General features: G+C 47.0%; 2 protein-coding genes across 2 annotated transcripts in view; both read right to left on the reverse strand.

Moving 5' to 3' along the window:
• chrnb1l (cholinergic receptor, nicotinic, beta 1 (muscle) like) overlaps positions 1 to 203 on the reverse strand; it is a gene marked incomplete at both ends in the record, with an annotated part of 4,473 nt that extends 4,270 nt beyond the window's left edge. The window contains one exon of the mRNA XM_084462209.1: positions 191 to 203. Coding sequence (XP_084318335.1) covers positions 191 to 203 — 13 coding nt within the window. The remainder of the gene's footprint in view (positions 1 to 190) is intronic.
• Positions 204 to 630: 427 nt separating this feature from the next.
• LOC311328205 (acetylcholine receptor subunit beta-like) lies at positions 631 to 4,971 on the reverse strand (the record flags this gene model as incomplete). The annotated part of the gene is made up of 3 exons (XM_084462210.1): positions 631 to 771; positions 2,112 to 2,259; positions 4,844 to 4,971. The coding sequence occupies 3 exons, from the start codon at positions 4,969 to 4,971 to the stop codon at positions 631 to 633; spliced, it is 417 nt and encodes a 138-aa protein (XP_084318336.1).
• Between the last annotated feature and the right edge of the window lie 12,529 nt (positions 4,972 to 17,500).

The raw sequence follows: 17,500 nt of genomic DNA on the forward strand, positions 1-17,500 counted from the left end.
CCTCAGGCTCGGGCCTAAGAATAGCTTCTACACACACACCAAAATACACGACGGATTACCAGAGGTACGGAAATATCCCTCACACACACACACAACGCGCGCCACGCTTACGCACGCTGGAAAATTAAATGCATACACTTAAAACACAGAGACACAGAAACACAAAATACTGTAATGATTAAGTGTTCACACTCTGCAGACATTCCTGTGTTTGAGACGAGACGGTCTCAGCTGGAGCTCTGGTCACTGTGGATATTAACCACATTCATCTCTCTGCTTCCAAGGCACCGTAGGAGGGGTGTGGAGAGGGGAGGGATATGGGGCTCGCTTTGACAGAAGGGTTTGAGGGGCGTGGGGATTTCAGGGTAGGTGGGGTTCGGGATGTGTGTGTGTGTGTGTGTTGTGTGTGTGTGTGTGTGTGTCAGGGCTACAGGAAGGGATCTTCGGGCGTGTGTGTGTGTGTGTGTGTGTGTGTGCTACAGGAAGGGATCTTCGGGCGTGTGGTTGAAGCTGGCGTGTGTGTGTGTGTGTGTGTGTGTGTGCTACAGGAAGGGATCTTCGGGCGTGTGGTTGAAGCTGGTGTGTGTGTGTGTGTGTGTGTGTGTGTGTGTGTGTGTGTGTGTGTCAGGGCTACGGGAAGGGATCTTCGGGCGTGTGGTTGAAGCTGGCGTCGGCAAATATGCCCAGAGTTCCCACGGTGGTGAAGACCACAAAGGTCCAGAAGAAGAGCCGATCCACTACCATGGCAACGTACTGCCAGTCCTCCCTCAGCTAGAGAGAGAGAGAGAGAGAGAGGGAGAGGAGGGGGGAGAGAGAGAGAGAGAGAGGGAGAGAGAGGGAGAGGAGGGGGGAGAGAGAGAGAGAGAGAGGGAGAGAGAGGGAGAGGAGGGGGGAGAGAGAGAGAGAGAGAGGGAGAGAGAGGGAGAGGAGGGGGGAGAGAGAGAGAGAGAGAGGAGAGAGGGAGAGGAGGGGGAGAGAGAGAGAGAGAGGGAGAGAGAGGGAGAGGAGGGGGGGAGAGAGAGAGAGAGAGAGGGAGAGAGAGGGAGAGGAGGGGGAGAGAGAGAGAGAGAGAGGAGGGAGGAGAGGAGGGGAGAGAGAGAGGAGAGAGGGAGGGAGAGGAGAGGGGAGAGGGGGAGAGAGAGAGAGAGGAGAGAGGAGAGGAGGGGGAGAGAGAGAGGAGGGAGGGGAGAGAGAGAGAGAGAGAGGGAGAGGAGAGAGAGAGAGAAGGGGGGAGAGAGAGAGGAGGGAGGGGAGAGAGAGAGAGAAGGGGAAGAGAGAGAGAGAGGTAGAGAGAGAGGAGGGAAGAGAGAGAGCGAGGGAGAGAGAGAGGAGGGAGGGGAGAGAGAGAGAGAAGGGGGGAGAGAGAGGGAGGTAGAGAGAGAGAAGGTGGGAGAGAGAGCGAGGTAGAGAGAGAGGAGGGAGGGGAGAGAGAGAGATAGAGAGAGAGAAGGGCGGGTGGAGAGGTAGAGAAAGAGGAGAGAGAGGGAGAGAGGGAGTGGGGGAGGAAGAGAGAAAGTGAGAAGGAGAGGGAGGGAGAGAGAGAGGGAGGAGGTGAAGCAGAAAGAGGGGATGGCCAGGAGAGAGGTGTGTGTGTGTGTGTGTGTGTTTGTGTGTGTAAGAAATGCGCCAATGGAGTTTGATCGCACCCGAATCTGTGTGCACTCATCAATCATCCCCCCGCCACCCACCCGACGGAATTATCTTCTAAGATTTAGAGACCCGCCCCCAACCCGCCAAACATATAATAAGTTATTGTATTTACATTAAAATGATGTCCAGACGTTCGTGCTCATTCGCTTTTCATATAGGCGCATTCTCTTGACTTAAACAGTTGTCGAGGGTATTTGAGTGAGCTGCTGGCAGGTCTCACGCTTTCTCACAGTTGTTATAATATAATATTTATAATTATAGTAGTAAATACGAATATAACTGACAAATCCACCCGAAATGAATCACAATGTTGATTTTTTATTGGCCCACCCACCCGCGGATGCGGATATCTGTGGATGTTGCAGATATATCTGCATATATTCGCATATATATTCGCATCTCTAGTGTGTGTGTGTGCGTGTGTGTGTGTATGTGTGTGTGTGTGATCCTGCTGTACTCACGGCCGCAAAGTCCTTCTCGGCTTGCAGTTGCTCAGCGATGTATGTGATGGCTTCGATGGCGGACTTGAGCTCGGGAGGCAGGGTGAGGTAGTGACTCGGCCCGTCGATGAACTTCCTCAGGTCGGTACACATGCCCTCTGACTGGTACCTGCGCGCGCACACACACACACACACACACACACACACACACACACACACACACACACACACACACACACACACACACACACACACACACACACACACACACACACAAGGAAGGTCTGATGTCGTGCAACTGTATGGTGACTTCTGTAAAACACCTTGTGTCGGGGTGCCCCGGTAGCTCACCGGGTAAGGCGCGCACCACATGAAGACTAGTTCTTCGCGCGGCGGACCAGGGTTCAAGGCTCGGGTTCTGTGCCGCATGTCCTCCCCTCTCTCTCTCTCCCACCAGGGTTCAATGCTCGGGTCCTGTGCCACATGTTCTCCCCTGTCTCTCTCTCTCCCACATTTCCTGTCTCTCTACACTGTCCTGTCCCATTAAAGCCCTAAAAACTATCTTTAATAAAAACTCAACACCCTGTGTCTTTCCACACATGGACAGAAGAAGAACTACTCTTCATCAGTTCACTTTCAGGACAGAAGTTCAACAAGCAAGTGAGCTTGTTCTATAATCATAGATAATCAAAGCTGCGGATGATGCATATAAAACAATTTCCATTACAACACTCTCCATAAAGATCCGTTTGTGCCCGATCAGAAAATGATCTAGCCAATCAATATTATTTGAGGAGATACTAGCAACGCCGGGCGTGATTTAGGTGTGACGCAGCGAGAAAGGACTGTTCTTTCTGAAACAACAATGGCGGCTCGTTAGCGTAGATGCTGCTATAGCATCAGTTATATCTGAACTGTAGAGTATTTCTTCATTGAAAGAAGAGCAAAGGACGGGACTGAAGGCTTTTCAAAAGAGGTGTTCTCTTCTCCCAACTGGCTTCAGTAAGAATTTGATTTACCCATGATAGACAGTGATAGACAGATGGTTCATCCAATAACCTGCCTGTATCTTTTTAAAGTGCCTGCCCTTTTCCAAACAGTTTAATGAATGACAAATCTTACTTGGTTCAGTTTAGATTTCAAGAACACTGAGTGGTCGGTCAAGCTGGTTTCAAACAAAGACAATAGGTTTATTCTATGTTATGATTTGCAAAGCGGACTCTGAACAGGAAGTGTATCCTAGCGACAGTACTGGGACTCAGTCATGCAGAACCTTTTATAGGATGGTAAAGAGGAGGTGACGCTCATAGACAGAGGGTACAGGGGAGTGACGTCACGTACAGGGGAGTGACGTCACGTACAGGGGAGTGACGTCACGTACAGGGGAGTGACGTCACGTACAGGGGAGTGACGTCACGTACAGGGGAGTGACGTCACAGACCACATGGTCTTGATAAACAGAGGGATTCTCAGGGAACGGAGGAAAAGGCAACTGAGAGAAACTCGGAAAACATCAATCAAGTAGGAAAACAGAAAGAAACAAATTGGGGGTTAACACATTGGGGGGTAACACATTGGGGGGTAACACATTGGGGGGTAACACATTGGGGGGTAACACATTGGGGATACTTACATTTCATGCACAGTTTCCAATGAAGAGTTCCCACACGGTTGTGTGGAACAAAGCATCAGTTTAAGTTTAAGGCTCATAATATAATCAGATTCTTACAAATCTACAAGATAGGAAAGATTTGAAAGCACTCAAGATATCAAACCCCAGACTCCCAGAACATGCACACATTTACATTTCTTTATTGGATTTGCAATCAAAGATACAAATCAATATCAAAATCCAACAGTAGCAAGAGTCACACAACGCAGCGCACATTCACATAATGTCGTCCCAGCAGGGAGATCAAAGCTCTTTATGGATATATGTAGCAGCGTCTTTTCCATATGAAATGACTGCCAATGATGGCAGACACAGAACAGAACTTAACTAAACTAACTGTTTTGCTGATTTTTTTGCCAGTCCAGCAAGTTGGAGTCCTCTCACACGCATTTTGTGTAGCTGCCAAATATCAAAACTATAATTTTGCAATTATACCCACATGCAGAGATGGCATGAGCAAGTGGTTGATATTTTAATATTTTATAGCTAAAGCAAGTGTCCATGTACATGTCAAAAGAACATCCAATTTAAAAAAAAAAGATGGATTCATTAATAATCATTAATATCCGGAGTATTAGTATGAGTATGGACAATATTGGGCAGCACGGTGGCTCAGTGGTTAGCACTGTCGCCTCGCACCTCGTTCCAGGTCCTTTCTGTGTGGAGTCTGCATCTTCTCCCCGTGCCTGCGTGGGTTCCCTCTGGGTACTCCGGCTTCCTCCACCATCATAAAGACATGCAACGAATGAATGATGTTGGTGGTGGTCAGAGGGGCCGTAGGCGCTGATTGGCAGCCACGCTTCTGTCAGTCTGCCCCAGGGCAGCTGTGGCTACAGATGTAGCTTAACCACCACCGGTATGAATGAATACTGGACTCTGTAAAGCGCTCTGGGTATCATGAAGGGCGCTATATAAATCCAATTCATAATAATAATTCATAATAATATTGTTAAATGTATTGCTAAGTTGGGATGAGGCAAACCAGTCAATTTGAACAGTTTAATATGGAATTGTGTTTGTTGTCCAGTGGCACGGCGGAGTTCTTTCTCAGTCAGATCCAGGATCATGGTGGTCTGGATACAGGCCCTGGAAGGGGCAGCTGGTCATGATGTGATCATGGTGGTCTGGATACAGGCCCTGGAAGGGGTAGCTGGTCATGATGTGATCATGGTGGTCTGGATACAGGCCCTGGAAGGGGCAGCTGGTCATGATGTGGACGGATTCCTGTTCTTGGTTATTGTGCAATAAGCAGTATGGATCATGTTGTGTTGGGTACCAGAGGGCCAGGTTGTATTTAGTAGGCAGAACTTGTAACCAGGTTTTTATGGTGAATTAGAGAATGGATTAGTCTATAGTTGAGTAGTGTAGTATGGAGTGGTCTATAGTTGAGTTGTGTAGTATGGAGTGGTCTATAGATGAGTAGTGTAGTATGGAGTGGTCTATAGATGAGTAGTGTAGTATGGAGTGGTCTATAGATGAGTAGTGTAGTATGGAGTGGTCTATAGATGAGTAGTGTAGTGTGGAGTGGTCTATAGTTGAGTAGTGTAGTATGGAGTGGTCTATAGTTGAGTAGTGTAGTATGGAGTGGTCTATAGTTGAGTAGTGTAGTATGGAGTGGTCTATAGTTAAGGTGTGTAGTATGGAGTGGTCTATAGTTGAGTAGTGTAGTATGGAGTGGTCTATAGTTGAGTAGTGTAGTATGGAGTGGTCTATTGTTGAGTAGTGTAGTATGGAGTGGTCTATAGTTGAGTAGTGTAGTATGGAGTGGTCTAGTGTTGAGTAGTGTAGTATGGAGTGGTCTATTGTTGAGTTGTGTAGTATGGAGTGGTCTATAGTTGAGTTGTGTAGTATGGAGTGGTCTATAGATGAGTAGTGTAGTATGGAGTGGTCTATAGTTGAGTAGTGTAGTATGGAGTGGTCTATAGTTGAGTAGTGTAGTATGGAGTGGTCTATAGTTGAGTAGTGTAGTATGGAGTGGTCTATAGTTGAGTAGTGTAGTATGGAGTGGTCTATAGTTGAGTAGTGTAGTATGGAGTGGTCTATTGTTGAGTTGTGTAGTATGGAGTGGTCTATAGTTGAGTAGTGTAGTATGGAGTGGTCTATTGTTGAGTTGTGTAGTGTGGAGTGGTCTATAGTTGAGTAGTGTAGTATGGAGTGGTCTATAGTTGAGTAGTCTAGTATGGAGTGGTCTATAGTTGAGTAGTGTAGTGTGGAGTGGTCTATAGTTGAGTTGTGTAGTATGGAGTGGTCTATAGTTGAGTAGTGTAGTATGGAGTAGTCTATAGTTGAGTAGTGTAGTATGGAGTGGTCTATAGTTGAGTAGTGTAGTGGAGTGGTCTATAGTTGAGTAGTGTAGTATGGAGTGGTCTATAGTTGAGTAGTGTAGTATGGAGTGGTCTATAGTTGAGTTGTGTAGTATGGAGTGGTCTATTGTTGAGTAGTGTAGTATGGAGTGGTCTATAGTTGAGTAGTGTAGTGTGGAGTGGTCTATAGTTGAGTAGTGTAGTATGGAGTGGTCTATAGATGAGTAGTGTAGTATGGAGTGGTCTATAGTTGAGTAGTGTAGTATGGAGTGGTCTATAGATGAGTAGTGTAGTATGGAGTGGTCTATAGATGAGTAGTGTAGTGTGGAGTGGTCTATAGTTGAGTAGTGTAGTATAGAGTGGTCTATAGTTGAGTAGTGTAGTATGGAGTGGTCTATAGTTGAGTAGTGTAGTATAGAGTGGTCTATAGTTGAGTAGTGTAGTATGGAGTGGTCTATAGTTAAGGTGTGTAGTATGGAATGGTCTATAGTTGAGTAGTGTAGTATGGAGTGGTCTATAGTTGAGTAGTGTAGTATGGAGTGGTCTAGTGTTGAGTAGTGTAGTATGGAGTGGTCTATAGTTGAGTTGTGTAGTATGGAGTGGTCTATAGTTGAGTTGTGTAGTATGGAGTGGTCTATAGTTGAGTTGTGTAGTGTGGAGTGGTCTATAGTTGAGTAGTGTAGTATGGAGTGGTCTATAGTTGAGTAGTGTAGTATGGAGTGGTCTATAGTTGAGTTGTGTAGTGTGGAGTGGTCTATAGTTGAGTAGTGTAGTATGGAGTGGTCTATAGTTGAGTAGTGTAGTATGGAGTGGTCTATAGTTGAGGTGTGTAGTATGGAGTGGTCTATAGTTGAGTAGTGTAGTATGGAGTGGTCTATAGTTGAGGTGTGTAGTATGGAGTGGTCTATAGTTGAGTTGTGTAGTATGGAGTGGTCTATAGTTGAGTAGTGTAGTATGGAGTGGTCTTTAGTTGGGTTGTGTAGTATGGAGTGGTCTATAGTTGAGTAGTGTAGTATGGAGTGGTCTTTAGTTGAGAAGTGTAGTATGGAGTGGTCTATAGTTGAGTAGTGTAGTATGGAGTGGTCTATAGTTGAGTAGTGTAGTATGGAGTGGTCTATAGTTGAGTTGTGTAGTATGGAGTGGTCTATAGTTGAGTAGTGTAGTATGGAGTGGTCTATAGTTGAGTAGTGTAGTGTGGAGTGGTCTATAGTTGAGTAGTGTAGTATGGAGTGGTCTATAGTTGAGTAGTGTAGTATGGAGTGGTCTATAGTTGAGTAGTGTAGTATGAAGTGGTCTATAGTTGAGTAGTGTAGTATGGAGTGGTCTATAGTTGAGTAGTGTAGTATGGAGTGGTCTATAGTTGAGTAGTGTAGTGTGGAGTGGTCTATAGTTGAGTAGTGTAGTATGGAGTAGTCTATAGTTAAGGTGTGTAGTATGGAGTGGTCTATTGTTGAGTTGTGTAGTGTGGGGTGGTCTATAGTTGAGTAGTGTAGTATGGAGTGGTCTATAGTTGAGTAGTGTAGTATGGAGTGGTCTATAGTTGAGTAGTGTAGTATGGAGTGGTCTATAGTTGAGGTGTGTAGTGTGGAGTGGTCTATTGTTGAGTTGTGTAGTGTGGAGTGGTCTATAGTTGAGTAGTGTAGTATGGAGTGGTCTATAGTTGAGGTGTGTAGTGTGGAGTGGTCTATAGTTGAGTAGTGTAGTATGGAGTGGTCTATAGTTGAGTAGTGTAGTATGGAGTGGTCTATAGTTGAGTAGTGTAGTGTGGAGTGGTCTATAGTTGAGTAGTGTAGTATGGAGTAGTCTATAGTTGAGTAGTGTAGTGGAGTGGTCTATAGTTGAGTGGTGTAGTGTGGAGTGGTCTATAGTTGAGTAGTGTAGTATGGAGTGGTCTATAGTTGAGTAGTGTAGTATGGAGTGGTCTATAGTTGAGTAGTGTAGTGTGGAGTGGTCTATAGTTGAGTAGTGTATTATGGAGTGGTCTATAGTTGAGTAGTGTAGTATGGAGTGGTCTATAGTTGAGTAGTGTAGTATGGAGTGGTCTATAGTTAAGGTGTGTAGTATGGAGTGGTCTATTGTTGAGTTGTGTAGTGTGGAGTGGTCTATAGTTGAGTAGTGTAGTATGGAGTGGTCTATAGTTGAGTAGTGTAGTATGGAGTGGTCTATAGTTGAGTAGTGTAGTGTGGAGTGGTCTATAGTTGAGTAGTGTAGTATGGAGTGGTCTATAGTTGAGTAGTGTGGTATGGAGTGGTCTATAGTTGAGTTGTGTAGTGTGGAGTGGTCTATAGTTGAGTAGTGTAGTATGGAGTGGTCTATAGTTGAGTTGTGTAGTGGAGTAGTCTATAGTTGAGTTGTGTAGTATGGAGTGGTCTATAGTTGAGTTGTGTAGTATGGAGTGGTCTATAGTTGAGTTGTGGAGTGTGGAGTGGTCTATAGTTGAGTAGTGTAGTATGGAGTGGTCTATAGTTGAGTTGTGTAGTATGGAGTGGTCTATTGTTCAGTTGTGTAGTGTGGAGTGGTCTATAGTTGAGTAGTGTAGTATGGAGTGGTCTATAGTTGAGTAGTGTAGTATGGAGTGGTCTATAGTTGAGTAGTGTAGTATGGAGTTGTCTATAGTTGAGTAGTGTAGTGGAGTGGTCTATAGTTGAGTGGTGTAGTATGGAGTGGTCTATAGTTGAGTAGTGTAGTATGGAGTGGTCTATAGTTGAGTAGTGTAGTATGGAGTGGTCTATAGTTGAGTAGTGTAGTATGGAGTGGTCTATAGTTGAGTAGTGTAGTGTGGAGTGGTCTATAGTTGAGTAGTGTAGTATGGAGTGGTCTATAGTTGAGTAGTGTAGTATGGAGTGGTCTATAGTTGAGTAGTGTAGTATGGAGTGGTCTATAGTTGAGTTGTGTAGTATGGAGTGGTCTATAGTTGAGTAGTGTAGTATGGAGTGGTCTATAGTTGAGTAGTGTAGTATGGAGTGGTCTATAGTTGAGTAGTGTAGTATGGAGTGGTCTATAGTTGAGTAGTTTAGTATGGAGTGGTCTATAGTTGAGTAGTGTAGTATGGAGTGGTCTATAGTTGAGTAGTGTAGTATTGAGTGGTCTATAGTTGAGTAGTGTAGTATGGAGTGGTCTATAGTTGAGTAGTGTAGTGTGGAGTGGTCTATAGTTGAGTAGTGTAGTATGGAGTTGTCTATAGTTGAGTAGTGTAGTATGGAGTGGTCTATTGTTGAGTAGTGTAGTATGGAGTGGTCTATAGTTGAGTAGTGTAGTATGGAGTGGTCTATAGTTGAGTAGTGTAGTATGGAGTGGTCTATAGTTGAGTAGTGTAGTATGGAGTGGTCTATAGTTGAGTAGTGTAGTATGGAGTGGTCTAGTGTTGAGGTGTGTAGTATGGAGTGGTCTAGTGTTGAGTAGTGTAGTATGGAGTGGTCTATAGTTGAGTAGTGTAGTATGGAGTGGTCTATAGTTGAGTAGTGTAGTATGGAGTGGTCTATAGTTGAGTAGTGTAGTATGGAGTGGTGTATAGTTGAGTAGTGTAGTATGGAGTGGTCTATAGTTGAGTAGTGAAGTATGGAGTGGTCTATTGTTGAGTAGTGTAGTGTGGAGTGGTCTATAGTTGAGTAGTGTAGTATGGAGTGGTCTATAGTTGAGATGTGTAGTATGGAGTGGTCTATAGTTGAGTTGTGTAGTATGGAGTGGTCTATAGTTGAGTAGTGTAGTATGGAGTGGTCTATTGTTGAGTTGTGTAGTGTGGAGTGGTCTATAGTTAAGGTGTGTAGTATGGAGTGGTCTATAGTTAAGGTGTGTAGTATGGAGTGGTCTATAGTTGAGTAGTGTAGTATGGAGTGGTCTATAGTTGAGTAGTGTAGTATGGAGTGGTCTATAGTTTAGTAGTGTAGTATGGAGTGGTCTATAGTTGAGTAGTGTAGTATGGAGTGGTCTATTGTTGAGTAGTGTAGTATGGAGTGGTCTATAATTGAGTAGTGTAGTATGGAGTGGTCTATAGTTGAGTAGTGTAGTATGGAGTGGTCTATAGTTGAGTAGTGTAGTATGGAGTGGTCTAGTGTTGAGGTGTGTAGTATGGAGTGGTCTATAGTTGAGTAGTGTAGTATGGAGTGGTCTATAGTTGAGTAGTGTAGTATGGAGTGGTCTATTGTTGAGTTGTGTAGTATGGAGTGGTCTATAGTTGAGTTGTGTAGTATGGAGTGGTCTATAGTTGAGTAGTGTAGTATGGAGTGGTCTATAGTTGAGTTGTATAGTATGGAGTGGTCTATAGTTGAGTAGTGTAGTATGGAGTGGTCTATAGTTGAGTTGTGTAGTATGGAGTGGTCTATAGTTGAGTAGTGTAGTATGGAGTGGTCTATAGTTGAGTAGTGTAGTATGGAGTGGTCTATAGTTGAGTAGTGTAGTATGGAGTGGTCTATTGTTGAGTAGTGTAGTCTATTGTTGAGTAGTGTAGTATGGAGTGGTCTATAGTTGAGTTGTGTAGTATGGAGTGGTCTATAGTTGAGTAGTGTAGTATGGAGTGGTCTATAGTTGAGTAGTGTAGTATGGAGTGGTCTATAGTTGAGTAGTGTAGTATGGAGTGGTCTATAGTTGAGTAGTGTAGTATGGAGTGGTCTATAGTTGAGTAGTGTAGTGGAGTGGTCTATAGTTGAGTAGTGTATTATGGAGTGGTCTATAGTTGAGTAGTGTAGTGGAGTGGTCTATAGTTGAGTAGTGTAGGGTGGAGTGGTCTATAGTTGAGTAGTGTAGTGGAGTGGTCTATAGTTGAGTAGTGTAGTATGGAGTGGTCTATAGTTGAGTAGTGTAGTATGGAGTGGTCTATAGTTGAGTAGTGTAGTGTGGAGTGGTCTATAGTTGAGTAGTGTAGTATGGAGTGGTCTATAGTTGAGTAGTGTAGTGGAGTGGTCTATAGTTGAGTAGTGTAGTATGGAGTGGTCTATAGTTGAGTAGTGTAGTATGGAGTGGTCTATAGTTGAGGTGTGTAGTATGGAGTGGTCTATAGTTGAGTTGTGTAGTGTGGAGTGGTCTAGTGTTGAGTAGTGTAGTATGGAGTGGTCTATAGTTGAGTAGTGTAGTATGGAGTGGTCTATTGTTGAGTAGTGTAGTATGGAGTGGTCTATAGTTGAGTAGTGTAGTGTGGAGTGGTCTATAGTTGAGTAGTGTAGTATGGAGGGGTCTATAGTTGAGTAGTGTAGTATGGAGTGGTCTAGTGTTGAGTAGTGTAGTATGGAGTGGTCTATAGTTGAGTAGTGTAGTATGGAGTGGTCTATAGTTGAGTAGTGTAGTATGAGGGGGACACGGTGTGATCAGCGCATGGTCAGTTTCCCCTGTAGCTGCTGATCAGTCCAGCGTGGGGTTATAAGCGTCCAGTCCAGCGTGGTCAGACCAGTCCAGCGTGGGGTTATAAGCGTCCGTTGCCTCTGGAGGGTTTGATGATGTTCAATAATTTCCCGTCTGCATGTTTGGGTCTGGAGGACCTGCATGGTGGTTAGGGTCAGGGTCAGGGTTAAACACCTGCATGGTGGTTAGGGTCAGGGTCAGGGTCAGGGTTAAACACCTGCATGGTGGTTAGGGTCAGGGTCAGGGTTAAACACCTGCATGGTGGTTAGGGTCAGGGTTAAACACCTGCATGGTGGTTAGGGTCAGGGTTAAACACTTGCATGGTGGTTAGGGTCGGGGTTAAACACCTGCATGGTGGTTAGGGTCAGGGTCAGGGTTAAACACTTGCATGGTGTTTTCATCAGTGTTCAGTACCGCCCACACACACAGTGATTAGTGTGTCACCAACGTCCACTACACGGTCTGCTGTGTCACTAACGTCCACTACACGGTCTGCTGTGTCACTAACGTCCACTACACGGTCTGCTGTGTCACTAACGTCCCCTACACGGTCTGCTGTGTCCCTAACGTCCACTACACGGTCTGCTGTGTCCCTAACGTCCACTACACGGCCTGCTGTGTCACTAACGTCCACTACACGGTCTGCTGTGTCCCTAACGTCCACTACACGGTCTGCTTCGTCACTATCGTCCACTACACGGTCTGCTGTCCCTCCAGCTCATGTGTGTGTGAGCACTGTCTCAGGTGGTTGAGATCGGGCCAATCAGAGCGCACTCCGAACCCGGGGGGGCGTGTCCAGTTGCCCACTGGGCTTTTTCCTGAATCCCAGGAAGCACCTCTGCTGGTGATGGGGGGGTATTGCGCTTTGATGAGTCCAGAAGGAGAGACGCTCGCCTGCTCTCACACAGAGGGATCATGGTTGTTCTCACACAGAGGGATCATGGTTGTTCTCAGACAGAGGGATCATGGTTGTTCTCACACAGAGGGATCATGGTTGTTCTCACACAGAGGGATCATGGTTGTTCTCACACAGAGGGATCATGGTTGTTCTCACACAGAGGGATCATGGTTGTTCTCACACAGAGGGATCATGGTTGTTCTCACACAGAGGGATCATGGTTGTTCTCACACAGAGGGATCATGGTTGTTGAGTGAAAGAGATGGTTTATTCTCGCAGCTGTATAGATCATTCTAGGTGAGGGACGCCTGATCCCTCTTCACTTCTTCTGTGACAGATCAAGTCTCTGGTTGTGACAGATCAAGTCTCTGGTTGTGACAGATCAAGTCTCTGGTTGTGACAGATCAAGTCTCTGGTTGTGACAGATCAAGTCTCTGGTTGTGACAGATCAAGTCTCTGGTTGTGACAGATCAAGTCTCTGGTTGTGATAGATCAAGTCTCTGGTTGTGATAGATCAAGTCTCTGGTTGTGACAGATCAAGTCTCTGGTTGTGATAGATCAAGTCTCTGGTTGTGACAGATCAAGTCTCTGGTTGTGACAGATCAAGTCTCTGGTTGTGACAGATCAAGTCTCTGGTTGTGATAGATCAAGTCTCTGGTTGTGACAGATCAAGTCTCTGGTTGTGATAGATCAAGTCTCTGGTTGTGATAGATCAAGTCTCTGGTTGTGACAGATCAAGTCTCTGGTTGAGTGTGTGTTCAGGCTCATCCATTTCATAACTAGATGAACAGTTTTATTGTTCATGTCTGTCAGAGTGCATGTTGGTACAGTATGTGTACATTTACCAAGAGATGCTGCACTTTGGAGAGCGCGATCTCACACACACACACACACACACACACACACACACACACACACACACACACACACACACACACAGATGCGTGCGTTCCGACAGGAGGGTGGTGCAGACACTGGATTACCGCATCACTAATTAAAAGCTGTGAAATACCAAACGTGTTTATGTATGAGCGACTTGGCACTTCCTGCTCATTGCTTCTGGGTGTCCAGAGCAGAAAGGTCAGGCTATCGCTGCTAATGCTGCTCTGATGACTCAGCACTTCTGAGTAAGGAATATAGGAAGGAAGGAAGGAGGGAAGGAAGGAAGGAGGGAAGGAAGGAAGGAAGGAAGGAGGGAAGGAAGGAAGGAGGGAAGGAAGGAAGGAAGGAAGGAAGGAAGGAAGGAAGGAAGGAATGGGAGCCTATCTCCCCTGGTTACCCCCTCTGTAACGGTGGGATATTATGGGATGCCAGGGGCCTCATTTATCATTGAGGTACGCCTTCTTTTACACAGTCTTTTTCGCGATTTCAGGCGTACGCCATTTGCCCCCCCCACATTGCGATTTATCAACCCGAAAGGGCGGAAATTTAGTCGCCTTTCTCCGCGCTTTTGTACGACACCTCTCCAGTTGGCGTACCGATTTACACGGTGTTCTACGCCCTTTTTGAACACAGGGGGAACTGGCGACGCAGGTGGTGCGTCGGTGAATTACTATGTTTGACGGAGAGAATAAGAGCGACAGTTCATGAACGCACAAACATGTAGGCTAATAGCCCAATTCAGCACAAACATATATCGCAATGCAAGATTAGACGTGTCCTCTAACCGGCTCATTAATGGTCCGATATGGATTTGTTCCCAAAACGGAACCTATGCGCTGTCCCAAACCTTTCCGCGCTATATGTCACACACCTAATGCAGGCACTCCATCAAACGGCAATAATTGACCAATTAGATTGTCATTAATATGTGATCATGTGGACCTGTTTGCTCTTTGGTAAGCATATAAATGACAGTCCTCCTGTGCGTAATGCGAGCCTAAATGAATCCGGCGCTACTCGGCCTACTGGCCGAGATAGAACTCCAAAGAGGTGACGGCGATGGCGACTGCACCCACATAAGGGCACCATCAGTGAATGAATACGTCTATGTGAATCGCTAAAATGTGCACACTATAAATACCCAAATCATATGTGACGCCGACATGCTCATCACAAGTGTAGTGGCACGGTGGCCTGGCTCCACGCATGACTCATTCATCCTGGCGCACAGCAGGGTAGGGGCTAGACTGGAGGCAGGCGCTGCGCGTGACGGCTGGCTTATTGGTGTGTGCATAGCCAAGATACATATTCTTTGTCTTATTTACTTTAATCTTTATTAGCATTTTCCATCCATACAACGACAATACAATAAAACATAAAAACTTACAATAACAGCTTATGGGTACTTCCATCCATGCAGCTTTTTTTTCTTACTCAAATATGACAATTATAATATTAGTGGTATCATCACACTTCCTTCTATAATCCATCCATTTTTCCCATCTCCCTTCAAACTTTCCTTCATGCATCCTCAATGCATGCGTGAACCTCTCCCTAACATACATCTCCTCCACAACACCCAGCCACTGCTCCTTGGTTGGGGGTCCCACCTTATACCAAGCCCTCGTTATTGTCTTTTTACTAGCAACCAATAGTAGGCTACTTTCACTAGGTATCTGTCCCCTCCTTGTACATCATCCCGTGTTATGTTTGCCAAGATATATATTCAAAGCTGATAAGAAGGTGGAGGCCGGCGCGCTGGAGGTGGAGGCTACAACTCGCGGGGGCATGACCGTCAGGTCAAGGACCACTGCAGACTCCCCCTCCTCTGAGTCCAACAATTTCAATAATTTTCTTTGAGTTTGTCTGTGAACTTGATTATGCATTAAACATTTCATTGTGCAGCCATATTCATTTGATATGTTTTTCTGTTGGCAGTCAAATAAATGCTGTGATTTACCGGGTGATTTAGATGAGTCTTAATTTCCCAGAGGGGAAAATGTTGAATGTGTTCTAACATTATGAAGTGGTCATCTGCGTTATTGTTCCCTGTTTTTGGTCCTAATTTAATCATAGCCTACCACAGAATGTTTGCTTTCCTCACAGCCACATGTTACAGTATGTCCGTGTATGCCAAATCCTAGATGCACAAAACGTAGCTAAAGTAGGCTACTAAGCTGTAGGAGCAAACAGACAAAGGTAGGCTATTAATACCTTCCGAAGAGGATTGTCTTCCTCGCGTGGACCTCACCAACAAGCACATGCACCTCCGTCTCCGAGAAGTTCCTCTTCTTAGCTCTTCGTTCCATGTTTCAATGTCCCGCCTGGGTGCTCCACGCTAGCCTTTTTAAGCCGGTTCCTTCCGGGAAACCACGTTTGGCCACTCATGGTTTTGACCATATATGGTTGGATTAGGGCGTGGCGAGGGCGGAACACGGGGCGCGTGCGCGTACGCTCTCTTCCCCGCCAGTCTCGGATTTCTCGTGCAGAAAAGGGCGTACGACCTTTTTGATAGATCCGAAAAGCGTGTAAATATTCTCGTCGTACGCTACATTGTGCATTTTCCGCGTTTTCGTCGTACGCCCTCTTTTACACCAGAATTTACACGCTCTTTGATAAATGAGGCCCCAGGAGTTGCAGTTACATAGGTTGTTAAGGGTTGGGTGCTTTTGGCAGGCTGCCTGTTAAATATGGGTGGGTGGGGGGGTAGTTGTGTGGTGGTGGGGGGGTAGTTGTGTGGTGGGGGGTAGTTGTGTGGTGGGGGGTAGTTGTGTGGTGGGGGGGTAGTTGTGTGGTGGTGGGGGGGTAGTTGTGTGGTGGTGGGGGGTAGTTGTGTGGTGAGGGGTAGTTGTGTGGTGGGGGGGTAGTTGTGTGGTGGTGGGGGGGTAGTTGTGTGGTGGTGGGGGGTAGTTGTGTGGTGGGGGGTAGTTGTGTGGTGGGGGGGTAGTTGTGTGGTGGTGGGGGGGTAGTTGTGTGGTGGTGGGGGGTAGTTGTGTGGTGGTGGGGGGTAGTTGTGTGGTGGTGGGGGTAGTTGTGTGGTGGTGGGGGGTAGTTGTGTGGTGGGGGGTAGTTGTGTGGTGGTGGGGGGTAGTTGTGTGGTGGTGGGGGGGTAGTTGTGTGGTGGTGGGGGGTAGTTGTGTGGTGGTGGGGGTAGTTGTGTGGTGGTGGCGGGTAGTTGTGTGGTGGGGGGGTAGTTGTGTGGTGGTGGGGGGGTAGTTGTGTGGTGGTGGGGGGGTAGTTGTGTGGTGGGGGGGTAGTTGTGTGGTGGTGGGGGTAGTTGTGTGGTGGTGGGGGGTAGTTGTGTGGTGGGGGGTAGTTGTGTGGTGGTGGGGGGGTAGTTGTGTGGTGGTGGGGGGTAGTTGTGTGGTGGTGGGGGGGTAGTTGTGTGGTGGGGGGTAGTTGTGTGGTGGTGGGGGGTAGTTGTGTGGTGGGGGGGGGGTAGTTGTGTGGTGGTGGGGGGTAGTTGTGTGGTGGGGGGGGGTAGTTGTGTGGTGGTGGGGGGTAGTTGTGTGGTGGTGGGGGGTAGTTGTGTGGTGGTGGGGGGGTAGTTGTGTGGTGGTGGGGGGTAGTTGTGTGGTGGTGGGGGGGTAGTTGTGTGGTGGGGGGTAGTTGTGTGGTGGGGGGGGGGTAGTTGTGTGGTGGGGGGGTAGTTGTGTGGTGGGGGGGTAGTTGTGTGGTGGTGGGGGGTAGTTGTGTGGTGGTGGGGGGTAGTTGTGTGGTGGGGGGGTAGTTGTGTGGTGGGGGGGGGTAGTTGTGTGGTGGTGGGGGGTAGTTGTGTGGTGGTGGGGGGGTAGTTGTGTGGTGGTGGGGGGGTAGTTGTGTGGTGGGGGGGTAGTTGTGTGGTGGTGGGGGGTAGTTGTGTGGTGGTGGGGGGGTAGTTGTGTGGTGGTGGGGGGTAGTTGTGTGGTGGTGGGGGGGTAGTTGTGTGGTGGTGGGGGGTAGTTGTGTGGTGGTGGGGGGGTAGTTGTGTGGTGGTGGGGGGTAGTTGTGTGGTGGTAGTTGTGTGGTGGTGGGGGGTAGTTGTGTGGTGGTGGGGGGTAGTTGTGTGGTGGTGGGGGGGTAGTTGTGTGGTGGTGGGGGGTAGTTGTGTGGTGGTGGGGGGGTAGTTGTGTGGTGGTGGGGGGTAGTTGTGTGGTGGTGGGGGGGTAGTTGTGTGGTGGTGGCGGGTAGTTGTGTGGTGGGGGGGTAGTTGTGTGGTGGTGGAGGTAGTTGTGTGGTGGGGGGGTAGTTGTGTGGTGGTGGGGGGGTAGTTGTGTGGTGGGGGGTAGTTGTGTGGTGGTGGGGGGTAGTTGTGTGGTGGGGGGGTAGTTGTGTGGTGGGG

This window comes from Borostomias antarcticus, assembly GCF_949987555.1.
Source record: "Borostomias antarcticus genome assembly, contig: scaffold_66, whole genome shotgun sequence".
Taxonomy (NCBI): Eukaryota; Metazoa; Chordata; class Actinopteri; order Stomiiformes; family Stomiidae; genus Borostomias; species Borostomias antarcticus.